This window comes from Varanus komodoensis, unplaced genomic scaffold (assembly GCF_004798865.1).
Source record: "Varanus komodoensis strain SLA01 unplaced genomic scaffold, ASM479886v1 scaffold11, whole genome shotgun sequence".
Lineage (NCBI taxonomy): Eukaryota > Metazoa > Chordata > Lepidosauria > Squamata > Varanidae > Varanus > Varanus komodoensis.
The window spans coordinates 26,566,488-26,586,080 of record NW_025335317.1 but is presented as its reverse complement, the minus strand read 5'-3'; the positions used below and the strand labels follow the sequence as shown (position 1 = coordinate 26,586,080).

Sequence of the window (19,593 nt, the reverse complement as noted above, 5' to 3'; positions counted from 1 at the left end):
CCGCTCCCAGTGAGGAGCCGGCTCGACGGGGCCCCGTTAAATTCACGTCCTCTTCATCGCGGTCTCGCCCGCGCCCCGTCTTTGGGCCTGGCGGGGCCTTGCCCGGCGAGTTGGGGGCGCCGTTGGAAGCCTCGCAGCTCGGCTTCTTAGCTAAACTGCACCACTCGCCCTCCAAACCCCAGCCCGACATGGGATGCCGCGGGATCCTTCGCGGGCGGCGGCGTGGAGCCTCCTTTCACAGCCTTCCCTCTTTCCCCCCAAGCCAGCCGGTGAGCCCCCCGCGGAGATGCTGCGGAAGCCGAGCGCCCAGCAGATGCCGGCGGCGGACGCGCTCTCCTGGCTGGAGACGGCGCTGGCCGCCGCCGCGGCGCTGGCGCTCCTGCTCGCCCTGGCCCGGCACCTGTGGGCGGTCCGCTGGAGCCTGAGCCGGGACCGCACCAGCGCCCTGCCCCTGCCCGAAGGCTCCATGGGCTGGCCCTTCTTCGGCGAGACGCTGCACTGGCTGATCCAGGTGAGACCGTCCGGTGGAGCGGGCAAGCGTCTCGGCTGAGCGCCGCCCGCGCTCCCGGAGGCGCAAGCGCCGGGCGAAAGGCACTCTGCACATGTCCGGAGGTCGCCCTGTGCTCTCGCTGAGCCTTGATTCGCGTTTTCCTGACAGGCGCTTCCGTCCCAAGGAGGGGCGGCCGCAGGCCCCGGCCCAGCCTGAGCGACAGCCGACCATGCGGTGTGTCTCACTGGGAACCGCTTCCACGCCATTCCGGGGCGCTGATCTTCCAGTAGGACGGCTGTCGCGATGTGCCCAAAGAGAGCCGGGTGTCGGGCCCTAAAAACAGAGAAATAAAATAGTTCAGTCTTTCATTACCCCGCATTTGGGGAGCGAGTGGAGGGGGGTTGTGGTTCTCCAGAGGGAGGAAAGGGGCCCTTCCCGCTTCATCCTGATTTGTCTTTCACCACTTGTGCTGCAGCTGAATGCGAGCCTTCAATGGTGTTCTGTTTCCAGATGTGGGGTCCTATTCCTGCGGACGCCAAGGCACTCTGAACCTGCTCAGAGGCAATCTCATTTTATGGTGCTCTCCAGTTGCTGTGGGACTTGCAAAAGGGAACTGACACCCAGGTGGACTGGGGCTTTCTCTTTGGCTTATGAGGACTTAGCACAAGACAATGGGAGAGGCACTCTACACTTGCTCAGAGGCACCCTTGACTTATTGTTTAGCTGGTCTGAATCTCTCTCTCTCTCTCTCTGTGCATGTGCGTGTGGTTTGCTCTGCAGGGTTCCAGCTTCCACAGCTCCCGGAGGCAGCGCTATGGCGCTGTGTTCAAGACGCACCTGCTGGGCAAGCCAGTGATCCGGGTGAGTGGTGCTGAGAATGTGCGCAAGATTCTGCTAGGTGAGCACAGCCTGGTGAGCGCCCAGTGGCCAGTCAGCACCCAGATCCTGCTAGGTGAGCACACTCTCCTCAACGCCAGCACTGACACACACCGGCAACGCAGGAAGGTAGGTGGGGGGGGCAAGGGGGCGGGGCGTTTATGTTCCTAATCTTCCTAGTTATGTTTGCACTAAGTGCTGTACAGAAGGTGTGACCACTCCCGGACTACACGTTGGAATGATTCCCTGATAGACTCCCGCTGGGCGCTGCTGAGATGGTACTGGAGAGAAAGTACTGGGGAGGGTGTTGCCAATAGAAGGTTGTCCCCAGAGAAGGGGCACCGAGCAGGCTGTGTCTGTGTGCTGGAAGTTGAAGTCCAACACCTCTGGAAGGCACAAGTTTCGTGATTGCCTGACATAGTTTGGTGTTGCTGAACGACGTTGTTTTGGTGGGGTTACACATTTGAATGCCCTCCCATTTACAAAGAAAAGAGGTGAGATTCTTTGAGCATAGACAAGCCTTCTCCAACCTGGTGCTCTTCGGATGTGTTGGCCTACAACTCCCAGCAAATAGACATCTAACCTCTCAGGAACAACTTCACTACCAAGGCTTCCCTATGCATTGGAGAACATTCAAACTTGCTGCCTCACTCTCATGGACACACACACCTGCACCCTGAAGTGGTGCAATGCAGCAGAAGTTCATGAGAGTTCTAGATTTGTACAAAACAGCCCTCCATGCCTCAAGATGAGAATGGAGAAAGAGCTTGGGTCTGCTGAAGGGATCCTGGTGGGGCTGGTGGCGTTCCTAGTTGTTCCAGCTTGTATCTTGGCACACTGTCTTTCCCTGACTTCCAGCTTCTCTCTGCCTCTTTCTTGGTTTGCTGCTGCAGATCTTGACCCGAGTGTTCAGCCGTGCTGCCCTGGAGGCCTATCTGCCTCGTATTCAGAGAGTTGTGAGCTGGGAGCTGCAGGGCTGGTGCCAGGCACCTGGCCCCATCGCAGTCTATGCTTCTGCAAAGACCTTGACTTTCCGTATTGCAGCTCAGATCCTGCTGGGGCTCAGGCTGGATGAGAAGACTTTTCAGGAGCTGGCACAAACCTTTGAGCAGCTGATGGAGAATCTCTTCTCTTTGCCACTTAACATCCCCTTCAGTGGTTTGCGGAAGGTACAGGCTCTGTGTATGTGTGTGCTCTCTTGGAACCAGTCTTCCAGATGCAGGGCCTGCTTTAATGCTGAGGCAAAGGCACTCTGTACCAGCTCAGAAGCATCATGCTTGCCTTGTCTCTCCATCTATGTATTTACTGGGGCTCTTTTAAACTTGCTTTTTCAATGGCATGAATTCCTAAAGCAATACCTCCTAGAAGTACAGAACTTTGGCTACTGGGTGTTATATAAATACACTAAATGAATAAATACATGAGATTCACTGTATGAGTGAAACAACCATTTTTAAAAGTTTTTTTTTAAAATACTGTGCTAAATAATAGCAATTGCAACTACTATTATGGTTTCATTCTTTTAAATTAATTTGCACCTGTGTGTGTCTTTTAAATTTTTGCTTAATTTTAATGTTTGTTAACTATCCAGAGCGCCTTGGCCATTGAAACAAACTAACTAACTAACTAACTAACTAACTAACCAGACTAACATTTAATATCACCTATTGGCAGATCTCTGATTTGCAGTAGGTCTGCAGGGGCTTCTGACTCCCCATTGTTTAACAGTAGCAATAAGAAAAATTTCCATCTTTGCCACCCTTCACTGAAACAATGAAAGCTCGGGAGGTGGGGAATACCAAGAGTGAATTTTTATGTGAGGAAGGATGGTGAGTCCCATTCTGAAAGCAGATTCCCAGTCTATGCCATGCGCTCTACATAACCCTCTTTCTTACCTCTTTTTGATGTATTTTATCCTGAACCATCACTTTGCACCTGATTCCAGTTGGGATGTGAATTATGAGGTTATAGGCAGGACCAGACTAGATCAGAGAAGCCTGAAGAATGCCCAGCCTTGGACCACCTGGACCAACTAGGGGCTTTACGATGCTATATTATGCTATGTATAGTACTACCATACTATGCATGTTTAGACAAGTATAGGATTGCATCCTTAACTGAAGGCTAGTCACCTCCTTGGTTTCACAATTTCTTCAATCACCAGCAGACAAATTATTTATTTATTTATGACATTTTTATGCCATCCAATTACTAATGTCTCTGGATGGCTAACAGCCTAAATAAATTGACGACCCACTCTTGCTGCAAATACAATAATAAAATCCAATATTAAAACATATTAAAATATTGATTAAATAAAAAGGTCTTAACCTGGCACCAAAAAACATTTATTGATGGCGCCAGGCAGACCTCTCTGGAGAGCGCATTCAGCTGTTGCCTATAATGGAAACCCCTTTTGGGAAATGTTTCGGGATCCTCAGGTATTTCCATGCCTTGAACACTAGCCCTGGAATTTCCATGAGGTAGGCTGAAGGATTTTACCCTTCTGAAAAAGGAAATGGTTGGAGAACCATGCTATAACTCCTTTGAGAAGGAGGTTAAGTATTGTAGCCCGAGAGCAGTCTGGGGCTGATGGGAGATGTATTCCAACACATATGTTGGTTGGGAAGGGCTGATCTAATGTCTTGAAAATGTTGAGGAATCCTTCACCTTGTATTGGTGAGTATAGAAGCACAGATACTGCAGTACAGTCTGCTAGGGCTTAGTTGCATTTTGCTGTAATTGCACCCTTTGGCCCATGAGCTTAAGTGGGTGTCAGATTTTTCTTGGGGAAGATCTGTTTTACTGACAGTCCAGAGCCAGATGACCTCATGATGATGAGATCCATGAAGCATCTCTTGGAGTTAACTTAAGCTGAGCTCCTATCCAGGAAGTACAGTAATGGAGATTCTGAATGTTGCATAAAATAACAACTTGCTTTCAAGGCATCGTCACACCTCCAAGCTAGACCTGTGTGTGTGCATTTCTTGTTCAAACCTCTATGCTAATTTTTCTCTGAAAGATCCCATTTGACATCCCCTCAGGGAATCAAGGCCCGGGATCTTTTACATGAGTACATGGAAAAAGCTATTATGGAGAAACTGCAGTGGAAGAATCCAGAAGCTCCTAGCGATGGTCTGGATTTCATCATCAGCAGTGCCAAGGAGCATGGCAAAGAATTCACCATGCAGGAGCTGAAGGTAATAAAGAAAGCATCTTTTGGCTGCTGGTGTGTGTGTGTCTGTAGAAATGTTTCAGGCAAGGCTTACTTGTACCTTGCCTGCTTGAAGGCAACTGCTTCATTCTCAGCAGGACAGAATCAGCCCCACTGCACATAATGAGCTAATAAAGGTGCAAGTGGTCCGACCATGTGCTGACAGGTAATTTCCATGTGTAATCACAGGCCTAAAATTCTAGCAGGCATCTGGTACATCATCTGTTTGAAATTAAAAAGAGAACAAGCCATCCTTGTGGTGAAATAATCCTCACTAGAATTGGCATAATTCTTCACTTCTTGGCAACTTTTCTATGGTGTTTAGTCTCTCCATATTGACAGTTATGCTGGGTGCGAAACAGGCTACCTGTCTGTTTATTTCTTACATTTCCATACTGTTTTTCCTTTGGAAATTCTAAGTTGCTTCCTGGCAGGCTAAGTTCTGCCCACTCGAAAGCAGCATCCTCAGCCTGGTGCCCTCCAAAGATCTTAGCCCCAGCCAGCACAGTCAGTGGTCAGGAATACTGGGAGTTTCAGTCCAAAACACCCAGAACATGCCACGTTGTGGAAGTCAGTAAGTGTCATTATCACAGCAGAAGTCAGCTTGGGCTGGCTGCGCATGGGCTTTACAGAACATTTCTACCCCCACCCCAAAAAACCCCCCTTATTGAATCCCATTTTGTTTCCAACAGCCAATTCTTGTGCAACAGGAATATGAAAGTCCAAACAGATTAGAATCCCAGCATGACAGTGTTTGAAACTGAGGTGAGGTGGGAATATATTGCATCATATTACTTATTTAAATTGCAACCTGACTGGAAGTAAATCAGGATTCCTTGGAAATTCAATCATACCTCAGCTATATTTGTATTGGGACCAAGCAACATGTCATAGAAATTTGTGGATGCTTTTGAGTACTCTTGGATTCTTAGGCAGTCCAAGGAGTGCAAAAAGGAGGGGATGGGGATTAGAATTGGGGTGAGTGGGGGTGGGGGAGAGATACCAAAGAGGTAATATAATAGGTTAGATATTCTGCTCATGGGAGTCTGCATAATTGGTAATCCCCAGTCTGAAAATGGGAATTACAGATGGAATGATGTAATTGTTGTGAGGTGCTGCACATACTAGATGTTCTTATTTTCATTCATTCATTCATTTTAAAATAATTAATTCTATTTCTAGAATTAGGGTATAGCCAAAGCTTGCTGGGTGGTTCACAAAGGTAAGTGTATGAGAGAGTGAGAACCAGAGCTGTGACCCGCAGTCATAAATGAAAAGGCCTTTTGGTGCTGACTGGGAATGATGGGAGTTGTAGTGCAATCTATCTGAGGGGTACCAGGTTGGGAGAAGGTTGGTTTAGAGAGTTGCTTGCCTCTGAAAATACAGTTCAGCTGCTCTGGAGTGTATCATTCACTGAAGTGATCATGATGATCATACACGCAAGAGGAAGGACACGTACCCTTGCTCTATTAACAAACAGGATGGTTGAAAAGAGCAGTGAGGGTCTGGCCTTTTCCACATCTATTCAATTCAGACAGAGAGGATCTGGTACCGAACAGTGATCCTTTCCACTTAAACAGTTTGGAGGGGAACTGTGTCTGTTGGAGAGGCCTGTGTCTGGAGTGATCCCTTGCACTTGGCTTGGGCTTTGTTTTAAGATATTTGAAGGCAATGGGCAAGATGGAGACTAAGTCATACTTAGAGTAGACTAATTGAAAGCACAAGCATTTAAGTTAGTTATGACTAATTTCAGTCCCACTGATTTCTATGGCTCTACCCTATATATTGCTCAAAATTACGGATTCATTCTCTACCAGATCTCCCCCACAACACCAATCAGATTGAATTGAATTATAATACACAGTCTTAAACAAAATCTACTTTTCTTTAAATATCATGCCAAAATGAATGAATAAATCAAAGGAGCAAGCTCAATGCCATTTACAGTCCTAACCACATTCTAGAGGCCAATTTAAATTGAACTCAGTGGTTCTTCTTTCTATGCAGAGCACTTGATTACTGCTAACTGCCAATTGCAAACTGCATTGATGGGGCTAATCTTGGAAGCAAGGAAAGAATCTGGCTTAGGGCTATGAGGCAGTTTTGACTTTCACTTTGACACTTGAAGTCCATTGGAATGGTCAGGAGTAAATGTTTCCAGGATCCAGATAATAAACAGAACCACATGAGCTCATTGATGGGATCTCATATGACATACACAGTTGTTTAAACTGGTAAGAGGCAAAAAACCCAACCCAAAACAAAACAAAACAAAACATTTTGGATATGCAGCTCTTAAGAGAATAAAAAGTCATGCAGGCACACTGTAACATCAAGTGGTTTTGCTGAAATGAATGATCATACCAATCTGAACAGCCATTTTGATATAGGGCAGGGACAGGCAAGATTTTTGGGCCATGGCATATTTGACAGTTTGAGAAACTGTCCACAAAATAAGAACCTAAGAAAAGCCGTGCTGGGTCAGACCAAAGTCCATCTAGTTCATTACTCTGTACACAGGTTGGCAAGCCAGCTGCCCACAGGATCGCTCAAGCGGGATGGGGGCAAGACCTCCTCCTGCCCAAGCTCCTCAGCAACTGGTGTGTGCAGCAGGCCGCCTCTGGCTATGCATGTGAGGGAGCACATACATAGCCAGCAAAGCTAGTAGCCAGTGACAGCCTCCTTCCTCATGAATCTGTTCAATCCCATTTTAAAGCCATCCAGATTGGTGGCCATCACCACTTCCCATAGCAGCCAATTCCGTAGTTTTACTATATGTCGTGCGAAGAAGTACTTCCTTTTATCTGTGCTAAACCTCCCGTCAATCAGCTTCATGAGGTATCCCTGGGTTGAAGTGTTATGGGAGATGGAAAAAAGCCTCCCTCTCCTTTCTTCACACCATGCATTATTTTAAACACCTCTGTCATGTTTCCCTTTACTTACCATCTTTTCTATGCTGAACTGTCCCAGTTGTTGTAGCCACGCCTCATAAGGAAGCTGCTCCAGCCTCTGATCATTTCTGTTGCCCTTCTCTCTCTACGTTGAATGGTTGAATGAGGCGTGGCAAAGAATGCCATTCATTCTCTAATGGCTGCCATGAGGCGTGGCAAAGGACCGGTAAACTGCCCCCAAAATTAAGTTCTAACCAGGGTGGGTGGGGATGGAGTTAGGTCTGAGTTTCAACACACTGAACAGTTTGATGTCACTGTTTTCAGCACCAACAGAAACATATTTCACAGCAAACCTGGCTGCTTGTAAGATGTTTGTTTGTTTTCGTGGGCAGGGCTGGGCACCTGGGTTGCTGCTGCAAAAGTTGCCAGGCAGCATTGGTGCACACGGGCAACACATTGCCCACCCATCATCTTGTTCAGCTTTTCTCATCTTGGTCACAGCATGGGAATGATGAGAGCTGGGGAAACCTGACAGAGAGAGAAGAAATTTTCTGTACTCCTCGATTGCCGATTTTTCTGACACTGGGCTTGCTGCAGCCAAAGTTAATCTTCCTTTCCAGTTCCTTTCTCCTGTCTGGGTTGCTTCCACATCCATTCAGTGCCATGTTAAGAAAGGTGCACATTAGCAGAGTAGGATGTTAAAGTCCAGGGTTCCAGCTAGCTACCCTTTTCCTGGCTACTCTTTCCATCCCCACACAGGCACATGGTATTCTGGGCCACTGAGTGCAGTCAGTCTTCATTAGGCTGCCTATTTTATATCGGTGTCTTGCTTTTTTCCTGCAGTTTACATGGGTAGACTGAGAACCAATGACTGGCCCAAAGTCACCCAGTGAGCTTCATGGCCTAGTGGGAAGTCTCAGTCTGACACTCTAAGCACTACTATGCCATACAAGCTCTATAGCTGTTGCTCCCACTTTTGTCCTCCTCAGGTTCCCCTAATATAGTTTCTACTTTGGCAGACTCCAAGCGTGCAGGTGCCCCTTTTCATTTCTCAGCAGCCTCTTCCCTTTGTCCATGCAATCATCCCATCCTAAGAGTGGATCTTTGCCTCCAGACCCCTGGCTGGCCTTCTCCCTCTTCCTTATGTTGGCTGTTTCCTTTGCCAGTTTTGAGACATAACTGAAATGCTTCATGGTTGATGGAAAACCATCTGGTTCCCAAAATAACTAAGGAGGATAGGGTGGTTTCCAATGCCGTATTTAAATTCTAATCACAAGAAGTAAAGATGAGATGAAAATACCAGTGGATTCCCATGTAAAATTACTTGTGGATGTCATATATGTTAAAAATTGTGGCGAGGGGCTGGTCTGAATGATCCATTTCTCTTAATGGCTCATTTTGCAGGAGTCTGCAATTGAGCTGATCTTTGCAGCTTTCTTCACCACTGCCAGTGCTAGTACTTCCATGATTCTCTTGCTATTGAAACATCCCTTGGTCATAAAAAAGATCCAGCAGGAGCTGGCATCCCATGAGCTCACCAGACTGTGCTGCTGCTTTGCCACTAAGGAACCTCTGACATGCCGTCAGCTTGGACAACAGACCTTGAATATCCTGAATATCCATGGAAATGAAAAGAAGGACGGGGATTCCAAGCTGTCCCTTGCATCCAGAATGGAAGGAGAACTATTCAGAGAGACAAACAAGGAAGGGAGAAGCCCCAACTTGCATCTGATTGTTAGACCATCACAGGAAGCCATCTGTGGTGGGACTATAAACTATCCTCACTCTGAGCTTAGACAAGATGAAGCAGGCAGGCTCCTCAGCAGCCTGGAAAGACCTGAGTGCTATTGCCAGCCTAACTTGACCTTGGAAAAGATGAGCCGCCTGCGCTACTTGGATTGTGTCATCAAGGAAGTGCTGCGTTTGCTGCCCCCGGTGTCCGGTGGTTATAGGACAGCCTTACAAACCTTTGAGCTAAATGTGAGTTGGGTGTGGCTTGGTGCATTGGTCCCTTTTGTACATGCATGTGGAATGTGTCTGATTGGATGGGGTCATGGGAAGCACTCCTCCAAGTGATGCTAGAAATGCTGCTTCTTGAGAGACAGGCATTGCTGAGCACTTCAAAGATTCAGGGTCCACACCCAGAGGAAGCAAATGTGCATACCATCAGCACATGCTAATTTGTATCTGTATATGCAAACTGAGAAATAATTATTAAGATTTATTAATATTTCACAGGAGGTAAAGCCAGTCAATTTCTTACCTTATTTATTTATTTAAAGTTTTTATAAACCGTTCTTTAGGGAACACTCTCAGAACAGTGTACGTCAATTTAAAGTATATTTACATTCAAGTAAAATATTCAGTTAATTTGAATCACAACACAGTTTATCTCAGACCAGTGGAAGCACTATTTACAAGAATAATTGCCCTGCAGGGGAAGATTTGAGGGTGGGGTGCAGCATGCTGAATGGGACAGTCAACTTCCTTCTTCCCCTTGTAAATTGCCACCTGCATGGCAAGTCAGCTCAAGGCACACGCTTCCATCAGCACCAATACACATTCAGTGCTCCATGGAAAAGTTTTGGGATGGAGCCCCAGGCCTAGTGGAGACGACAGCAATCAGACTTCAGGAGGGTGTCCTAGTAGCACGTGTGTGACAGAATAGACAATGGGGGCGAACATTATCTATTCTTGGGGACCAGGGGAGCTTCAGGGAGATGCAATCAACAGGAGTAGGTGGCAGGATGAGATCTATTTATTTATTTATTTAACATTTTTTGTATCCTGCCCTTTACAGTGTCTCAGGGCAAGGTGCTTCATGCAAATGGAAGGGGTGCCCAAGAAAGCCCTGCCAAATTTGGTGAACCCCAGGACTGCATCGGATTCATGGGTGGGGTGTACTCCGTATGTGTTGTGCAGCACACAAAACCACAGTGGCCAGCCCTGATCCTTTTAGACTACCATTCAAGGAGTGCAACTGGCTTTGCTGGCTAGGCTGGTGGATGTGGCAGGCCAGAGTATGGTGGGCCACTAATCGCTCACCCATGAGGCCATGCTCTTCGCAGTGGGGAGTTATGGTGGCCATGTTTATAAGGAGGAATCACATTTTGGTGGGTGGGGCAGGGAGCTGCCTTTTCATGGGCTGAATGAGCCCTCAGACCACCATGATTTCCAAGCATTTCCCTTTTGGATGATGCCTCACAGAGCCAACAAACAGTTCTTCTAACCATTTCAAAAACTGGTTAGGAAACTTGGAATGGGAGCTTTCAGCTGCCATCCTATACACAACTGACTGGGAGTGTGTCCCAGTGAAAACAGATGGATTTACTTCTTAGTGCATAATGTATGGGCTATTAGGGAAGGACAATCTCATGTCATATTTAGCACCCACCCCCCACTAAATGAGGGCATGAGATCCTGGTCCTTGCTTAATCATGAGACTGGTGGTGCTGATTCACAAAAACCTTACAAGGCTTCTGTCCTGTCTATGATACAGCCTTCCCCAAACTGACACCCTCCATATGTTTTGGACTGCTATTTTCATCAGCCCAAGCCAAAATGTCCTGTGGGTGAGTTGCAGTTCAGAACATCTGCAAGGCATCAGGTTGCAGAAGGCTGAGATCATGTAATGAATTTGTGGGTTGCTCTGGGGTCACAGAAGAAGTGCAGGTAGAGGAGACAGAGTGCTGTATGGCTCGCAAGCTTTGCATCCCAGCAAATTAAACTATTGAACCGGCTTGTACACAGAATCAGGAGTCCATTTGGATTTCATGAAGTGTTCTTTCTTGTGCCCTGGGATTGCATCTTAGTTCTGCCTCACCAATAATGGGACCTGTTACATGACATAAGAATTGATTTCTATGCTAGATATGGTAAGAAGCTTTGTAGGGTGGACTTCAGTAACCTAAGGCACCATGGTTTCATGCCTATGCACATGAAATGGGATTGTGCTGTAACTGGTTTATTGTTGCTTGGCTTCTGCAGCACATTGGACCTGCTCAACTTCAAGGTGAGACCAACCTTCTAATATTAACAACTTGAATCAAAGATAGAGCTGTGGTGTGTTACATGCACATGCATGTGTTCATGTGTGTGCATGAGGTATTGTATAAAATATCTGTTGCATACCTATTTATGTTGGACTACTATAATGTGAATTTGAACACTTGACTGTATGAAGCTGCTGCATTGAACATATATGAATGAAGCTGCTGCATTTCCATGCTGCCTATTCTAGGTCTCTGATTTGACTGTTGTAGGTCAAATTGATATTAAGAAAGTCCTTGAGGCCAGTCCATTTCAGTTTAAGAATTATGCTCTGAGTGAGTTTGAGGCTTTTTCCTCCTCCAAAATGTGACATTCTGTTGCAGGTGTTTGAGAAGCAAGTTTGGTTGGATGGTTCATTAACATGCCTGTATGCTACTTGATGTAACAAATTAAAAGGGGTTAACATGCTGGCATTTTAAAATACGTATCAATATATTCAACCTATGAACAATAGCAAGTGCCAGAAAAATACGTAGCACAAACTGGGAAAACAGCTTTTAAAACAACAATAGATGTATGGCTTGATTCCCCTCACTTGCATTTCTCCAGCTTCCCTCTGCAGGTTGCTGTCTCTGGTGCTGATTTTAGTTTGCCTTCCTTCTTATAGGGCTACCAGATTCCCAAGGGCTGGAGCGTGATGTACAGTATTCGGGACACCCATGAGACCACCAGCATCTACCAGAGTCCTCCAGATAGCTTTGATCCTGAGAGGTTTTGGACATCACAGGAAGGACAGGAGGAACACAAGGTGGCCGGCTCAACTCGCTTTCATTACATTCCCTTTGGTGGGGGAGTCCGTAATTGTATTGGCAAAGAACTGGCCCAGACTATCCTCAAGTTGCTGGCCATTGAACTGGTCAGCACAGCTCACTGGGAACTGGCTACAGTCCACTTCCCGAAGATGCAAACTGTGCCTATTGTGCACCCCGTGGATGGCCTGCAGCTCTATTTTCATCCTCTGAAGCCTGGAAGAAAAAGCAACAAGGCAAACACTTGAGAAGCATCAGCAGCTCTACTATGTCCTAGGAAAGTGATAGGATGGGTCTCTGGAGCAAAATACCTGCTTCCTTCAAGTTGGAGGTTTTCTGCCTGTAGAAACCCCTTTCTCCTCTCTCCATAGGGGAAGGTAATGAATGACATCCCTGTCCTTGGTGCTTAATGAACAGAGAGCCTGTTAGCATCTAGCATCCTTCAGAGACATCCACCCACGGTGTACAATATCCCTGTCATTCTTAATTGCACTTTGGTTGTCTTTGGTGGTGATGGTGGTATGTGTGGGAGAGGAGATATGCCACCTTGTAACCTGGTTAAGAATGGTCCTAGTTGAAAGCTGAATGTCTCAGAAGACCTCCTGGAAGCATTGATGTCAGTTCTTCCATTTAAGGGAAGATAAGTATTTGCAGGGGTAGAGTTAGGGTGTTGTATGGGCCAGGGATGGACATATAAGAATATTCAGAAGTTCAAACCCAGAACAGACCATAAACTTCAAATACATGGTGGACAGAGGAAGCACTGGAACCCTAATTCCAAAAGATCTAATTTTTGTTAATGTCCTAGATCACTCTTAAAGCAGCATAGCTTATCTGTATTATAAATGGAGAAAATAAAACACCATTGTGACCTGTTTTGCACATAACACTAACCTATGGATTTTTGCCCTACCGAGGGATTGTCTGGCGGACAATTGAACAAGCTGCTTTTGCCTGACACTTCTGTAGCTTGGTGAAACAACTCACGAACAACCAACTCAAAGGTTCATAACCAAATAACAAACTGGAGGTTGTGTCTCTGGTTCAACAAACCATTATGCAACTAGGTTCACACATTATGACATCCCAGAATCCATTGATTCATGGATTAAAAGGATCAAGAGTTAGTGTTATATGTCAATCAGGTCAGTAACAAATTAATCTGCTGGGTTACATTGGAATAGAGAAAGCTGCTCTTTGCAAGTCAGTCCAATTGTTCATGTAGCTCAATACTGCATAACAAGTTCTTCGTCGTGGCCTCTGTGCATCACACATATGGGTGCTGCGCTGCGCAGTGCCTTTGGCCGGAAGATTACAAGCTAACAGTTTTTGGTGGGAAAGCTCCGCTCCCCCTCCCCCATGGCCTATAAAGAGCGGCGCGTCTGCCATTTTGTTCAGTCTTTGTGACCGCCGTTTGCTGTGCCTCGTGCCACTTCGCTATCGCTGACCATTGCTCGTATAGCTGGACTACAGTTCCCACCATCCATAGCCAGATTTGCCAAGTGCTCAGAATGCTGGGCACTGTAGCCCAAAACATTTGGAGGACCTCAGGTCAGGAAAGGCCAGTCCGTGATGACTGGTGGTAGCTCTCTAGGGTTTCAGGCAGCCTGATCCGGAGATGCTGGGGCCTGACTGTGCGACGTCTTCCCAGGCATTGCAGGAGCCCTACCACTCCCCTGCCATCAGCTGGCCTGGCATTCAAACAGCATTTAAAGTTGCAAAATAATTGGGGATTGGGAATGCTTGATAGTCCCAGTCCCCAGAAATAGACCATTTTAGATTTGGTTCACACATTTAAGTATGCTGTTTCCTACTACTTTGCGCCTTGCAGTGGTGTGAACGAATTCCACTGAAAAGCACTATACCTGAAGAAATTTGAAGAACATAGGAATTTGGTGTTGACAGAGTGAGGCCGCTGGTTCATGAAGCCTGATATTTTGGAAGCAGCAGCTCTCCAAGGCTTCAGGACAGAGGTTTTCCAGCCCTGCTTGGAGATTTCAGGGCTTGGACTTGGGACCTTCTTATACAGTTTGACTTGTGATAATGGACATAAGCGTTTTCACACTAAAGCCTATTTTTCCTTTACATCTGACAATGGAGGTACGCGATAAAATGGGCACTACTTCATAAAAGTTTGTGTCATAATAGCATGTTTTAGTCTAGGTGCCAAAAGGTTCTTGGTTGCCTTTGACCTTTTGCAGTTATCAGCAATGAACATGGACAATTCAGCCCTGACACAAGCTGCAAATTTAATACCTTGTGTACTCAGGCTGTTTTCTAGCAGCCCATACCAGACTGCTCATGTCACGCTGATTGAGCTCTGGCCATCTAGCAGGTAAATGCTTGTTTTTGGATTCATCTAAGTGCAAAATAATTCAGACTAATTGGTTTGAGGCTGAGTTCTTGAGTCACAAGAACCCTTCGAACCTCAAAGAAAAGAACTGTTCACAATGAGCCAGTGCTATATTCCATTAAGTATCTTTCATTCAGAAATGATGTCTTCAAATTCCTCAAGAAAAGTTCTAGCTTTGTGCTTAGCACCCTCTTCAGTTGTTTAGGAAACACTTGTAGTCACTGCTGTGGGACTGTGGATGCTCTTAGGGGTGTGCGCTGAGCAGTGTTTTAGTGGAACTAGGGCTTGAGGGTCAAAGCACTGAACTTTCTGATTTGCAGGGTGTCCTCTGTCACCCTCCTGGCAGACTTCCATATAACCTCTGACTTGCACTGCAATCCTGGCAATAGCAGAGGGAAGGAGAAAAAAAATCCATTTCCTGGCAACAATATGCAATAGTGAACTCTCTCTCAAAATACCATAGATTGGAAGTCATGAATGGGCACTGAAGACCCCTTAGCTTTATAAAGACTTGCTCTGAGCGGAGATGAAAAGTGTGAGAATGGGTTTGTTGATATGCCTCTGTTTCAGGACTCTCTTTAGAGGCATGGCTTTGGGGATTGCCATGCTAAGCACTGGTCTGGAGGGCTGGGTTTTAAGATGGACAATGTCAATGTAGAAAGAGAACTGTGGGTAGGTATAATCTCTTTCTCCGTAATCTGGATCATAGGAACTATGTCAACCTTTCCCAATCCAGATGCCTTCCAAATATGTTGAGCCATAACCCCCACATCCCTGACTGGGAGTTATGGGAGCTTTAGTCCAACATGTCAGGATGACACCAGGTTGGGGGAGTATGAACTATTCTATGGGGGAGGGGTCTATATATGTAGGTCAGCTCCTTTAATACCAAGGGTAGGATGTCTTTAGTCCCCCACCTTTGGCCAACACTTCTGCAACAGTAGCTTTCACTTCTGCTACTTACAGGGTTACAGCTGCAAGTGAGCTGTGCCTTCTCTACCTGCACAAGACTTCTGGCAGAGTTTTATTTGAGGGAACAAAGGCAGCCTGTAGTGTAAAAACTGGCAGAAAGTTTGGAAAGGAAGCATGCAAGAACCCACGATAACATGTACTACAGCAGACACGGCAAAAACCCCACTTTTGGCAGCAACCTAGCCTGCACGTGGGGTTCATATGAGTGAATGTTGCTGTCAGTTCTCGGGGACATCTCATTACTGCTGTATGGAGGCACTTTTAATCCTGTGAGCGCCCTCTTCCTGTGGACCAGTGTGGTGCAGCCTAGACAAAGACCACTTCTGTGAGAGAACTAGGTCTTACTTCAGTAGTAGGCAAACTGGCACCATCCAGATGTTTTTGAATGAAGTTGCATAAACCTCAGCCACCAGCGCCAAAGGGCAGGAATTTTGGGAGCTCTACTCCAAAACATCTGGAAGACAAAAGATTGCCTAGCCCTGCCTTAGATGCAGCATTTTAGGTGTTTCTGTGATTCTCTTCTTCCTCAGTATGCATACACTTCATGTAGCCTAGGTTCATCAGAAATTGTAGAACAGTGTTATACGGTTAAACTACTCTGGTGACTGCCATGCCATTACAGTCAAAGGTCTAACGATACACATTCGTTGTAACTCTGCTGTAGAGAATTTAGCAAATCTTTGTTCAGGATTTCAGCAGTGACAAGGATTTTCAATAAATATGTTTTCAGGAATAAAATCAGATTGCAAGCTCTGCCTCATCTTTATTTAAAGTTGGCTATGTCCTAAGTTGCAGCAGAGAATCTTTTGCCTTTGAAGATCCAGTAACCCTTGAGAAAAGGCAATCGGAGACCATGGGCCAGTGTTAGAGCTCAGCCTGCAGGGCTGCACCCATTTCTGTCTCTCTCTCTGCCGCTCTGCCTTTTCTCACTATGTCACTCTACATGAAATCTGGGTGAGGACCACAAACTTCCTTGCTGAAACTCCCAGAAGAAGCTGAAAGCTGGGCTTGTGGTGACACATTCAGACAACCATGTCACTGCATCAGGATCTGAAACATGGTGCCAGGAATATAAGAGGTGAAAAGCCCATTCATTAACCTGGCCAGGTTGATGCTATAGCAAATAGCAACAACAAAGCAACAGGATGTTCACAGAAATAGTCAGAGACACCTTTCAGTTCTGTAACACAAGGCTGATCACCTTCTAGAAGAGCAAAACTTCTCATCCAAACATATATGTACATTACAGCTATAAATAATCTGTATGCTGAAATAATGACTAACGCTGAAGGAATTTTTCAATAATTTAAACTGTGTAATTTATTTTCAAAGGAAAAGCAAAATCTAGCATAACTCTTGAAACTTAGCTCAGATTTAAAAGGAGCATAAAAGTTTGGGTAGAACAATGCTCATGAAGAAATTAAACATATACTCATGCAATCAAACAATGGCCTCATCAGCATGGTTTATTACAGCATTTTTAGAAGTGGTCTTCTGCCATCTTCAGTCACTGCTCAGTTAGGTTCTGCAAATTAGTAAGATCCTGATCTCCTCAATACTGGACAAAATTGCAGTCAGAATAAAATCAGACAAACTAAGTAGAATACACTCCCTCCTCCCTTATGACTTGGGAATGCATCCTGTTGAATTCAGGGGTACTTTCCTCTCACTAAACATGCATAGACAGTGCTATATGATATAAATATGTTTCCACTCACATTATTTCCACACGGACAAGGCAAAATTCATTCTTAGAAAGGAGCTAGAAACAAGTTGTTTCCCCCGAGCAATATCCCTGTATACCCCTAATATAATTCATCACCACACTAAAGAATCAGCTGTTATCAAGTAGATCTTAGATGTCCTAAAGACCTTTTGACCTCCTTGAGTGATTTTTTAAATTTAACAAAATGTGCTTCGGCCCAGCTTTTAAAATATAAATAGTGAAGATTTATCAAAATGGACAAGGTGCTATTGCTATGAATGTTCATACATAAATCTCCTTTTGAACAGGGCTAGGAAACGTGGAAGTACCCAAATTTTCAACTACAGCTCTCATCAGCCTCAGCCAGAATGACAAATGAACAGGGATTATAGGAGCTGTTACCCAAAATGTATACTCTGACCAAGAAGCACCCATCACAAATGGACCTGTGTCCCAGTCACTCTTTCAGTTCAGTGTTTTCCCAGAAAAGACATACTGTTTTAGATATTTTCAGATGCAGAGACTGGCCGATCTAAATGCTCCATCTGTTCATTTGCTGCTTTTTTTGCATTTCTCTCTACTTCTGTCCGAATGTTTTGTGGTTTTGAACACTGAAATTACATTTGGAAAATTGGAAACTACATCCATGAACATGCTGGCAGAGAGGCCAAGATGTTTTGCAATCAGTATTCTGTCAAATGGATCATTAAATACTGGAGAGACCTAGGACTGAAGCTCACCTGACTGGAGGAAACTATAGAAAAATCAAAGAAAGCCCGAGTGAATGGAAGAAGCTTTGGTTACGATGAGGACTCCTAAGATAAAACAGAAAAGCTTAGCTCAGATAATCATTTTCTGCTGATCAATATCCTCCACACTGATGGAATGGCAATTAGTAATTGTAGGATTTACATGGACTCATTAAAAACCCCCAAGAGTTAAAAGCATCGTGCTGATCTTAGGGGGCAGTGCTGGCATGCAATCTTACGTGTATCTACATGCAGATGGCAGTCTAAATGTCTTCCCCCTTCCTGTGAGCAAGAGAGGCTGAGGCACCACTGGGATCTTCAGAGAGCAGTGGTGGCTTGCCGTTCACCTCCCAACCCCCCAGAAGTGTACCCCATGCTGACCTCAAAAACGGTCTTTTGCCTTCGGAGCCCGGCCCGAGTAGGAGGAACCATGCTGGCTGTGAGCACAAGGGGAGGGCCTTCCAAGGGCAGTTTTCACTCCCACCATGGAGTGGTTTTCCATGGTTGGAGCTGGGACTTTGACCAATCATATGGCCCCCAGACATCAGTAGGAGGCTGTAGGTCTGCATCTTATATCGCCAATAAATTGTATTACACATTATGAGTTAATTGTGTCCAGTGTTGATGTTAACTCTTAAACAGCAGTTTCCTCTACCTGGTAGCAATTGAAAAAGTAATGCATCTTTCCATGGTTAGTAAAAAGCAGAAACCTGTGGCACTGCAGATGTTGGACTACAAACATCGTCACCCCGGACTATTGGCCAAGTCAGCAGGGACTAATGAAGATGAAAGCCCAGCAGTGGGTCAGAGGTTCCTTGCCCTAGCATAATAATTCATGTAAAAAAAGGATCTTGGGAGATTAACACCCAATTATACCATTCCTTTTCAAATACTGTTGTCTATTGAGAACTATGACTGGGTTTGCAAAACAGCATGGTCGGTTATCAAACTGTGTGAACATGAACTGGTTCCCACAGGGTGGGTTGTTTGTGGACAATAAACTACCCTGCCAAGCCACAGCTTCTCCTATGGATGAAGGGTTGTTGGATCCCTGATGGGTTCTCATGTCATCCCAACCTGCATGACAAATCCCATCATGGGTACAGGAAAGTAGTGAGCCCTTGTCACTTTTGCTGAGGTCAGCTGGGTCACCACCAGTGAGAGCTGCCAAACCAAGAGCCTGGAGCAACCACCACCAGCTTGGTTTCCCTACCAAAAGCAGTCACAGTTGCAATATGAGAAGCGACAAGATGACTTCTGCCATGGAGTCCTTTGGGGCAGCCACAGGAAGAGTGAAGGGGATGGATGGAAGGGACAACCCTTGGTGAGCCTGATCATCTCTCAGGCACACCATGGATTGTTTCACAAACAACACACACTTTGTAGCTTACTCATAGGGTGGGTTGTTATATCATGATAACTCACTCTATGATTATCTGGTGGTGAGACAAGACCAGCTTACACATGGTCACCCTTGTCTTTGTTAAGTTACACATTTTAGGATTGAGCCAATTAGGTTCTAGAGTTTGTTCAGCCTGGTGGCC

At 45.6% G+C, this 19,593-nt stretch overlaps 1 protein-coding gene across 1 annotated transcript; it reads left to right on the top strand.

Moving 5' to 3' along the window:
* Positions 1 to 525: 525 nt before the first annotated feature.
* Positions 526 to 13,543, top strand: LOC123018493 (cytochrome P450 26C1). Its single transcript, XM_044420654.1, has 5 exons — positions 526 to 1,495; positions 2,260 to 2,535; positions 4,411 to 4,566; positions 8,876 to 9,451; positions 12,129 to 13,543. Exons 1-5 carry the CDS (start codon positions 1,247 to 1,249, stop codon positions 12,516 to 12,518), a joined length of 1,647 nt encoding a protein of 548 aa, XP_044276589.1. The 5' UTR covers positions 526 to 1,246; the 3' UTR covers positions 12,519 to 13,543.
* The last annotated feature ends 6,050 nt before the right edge of the window (positions 13,544 to 19,593 follow it).

Coding starts and splice junctions, on each gene's coding strand:
- LOC123018493 (XM_044420654.1), top strand. CDS start 1,247: ATGTGCGTGTGGTTTGCTCTGCAGGGTTCCAGCTTCCACAGCTCCCGG. Junction 2,536..4,410: donor CCTTCAGTGGTTTGCGGAAG/GTACAGGCTCTG, acceptor ACATCCCCTCAG/GGAATCAAGGCCCGGGATCT. Junction 4,567..8,875: donor TCACCATGCAGGAGCTGAAG/GTAATAAAGAAA, acceptor CTCATTTTGCAG/GAGTCTGCAATTGAGCTGAT.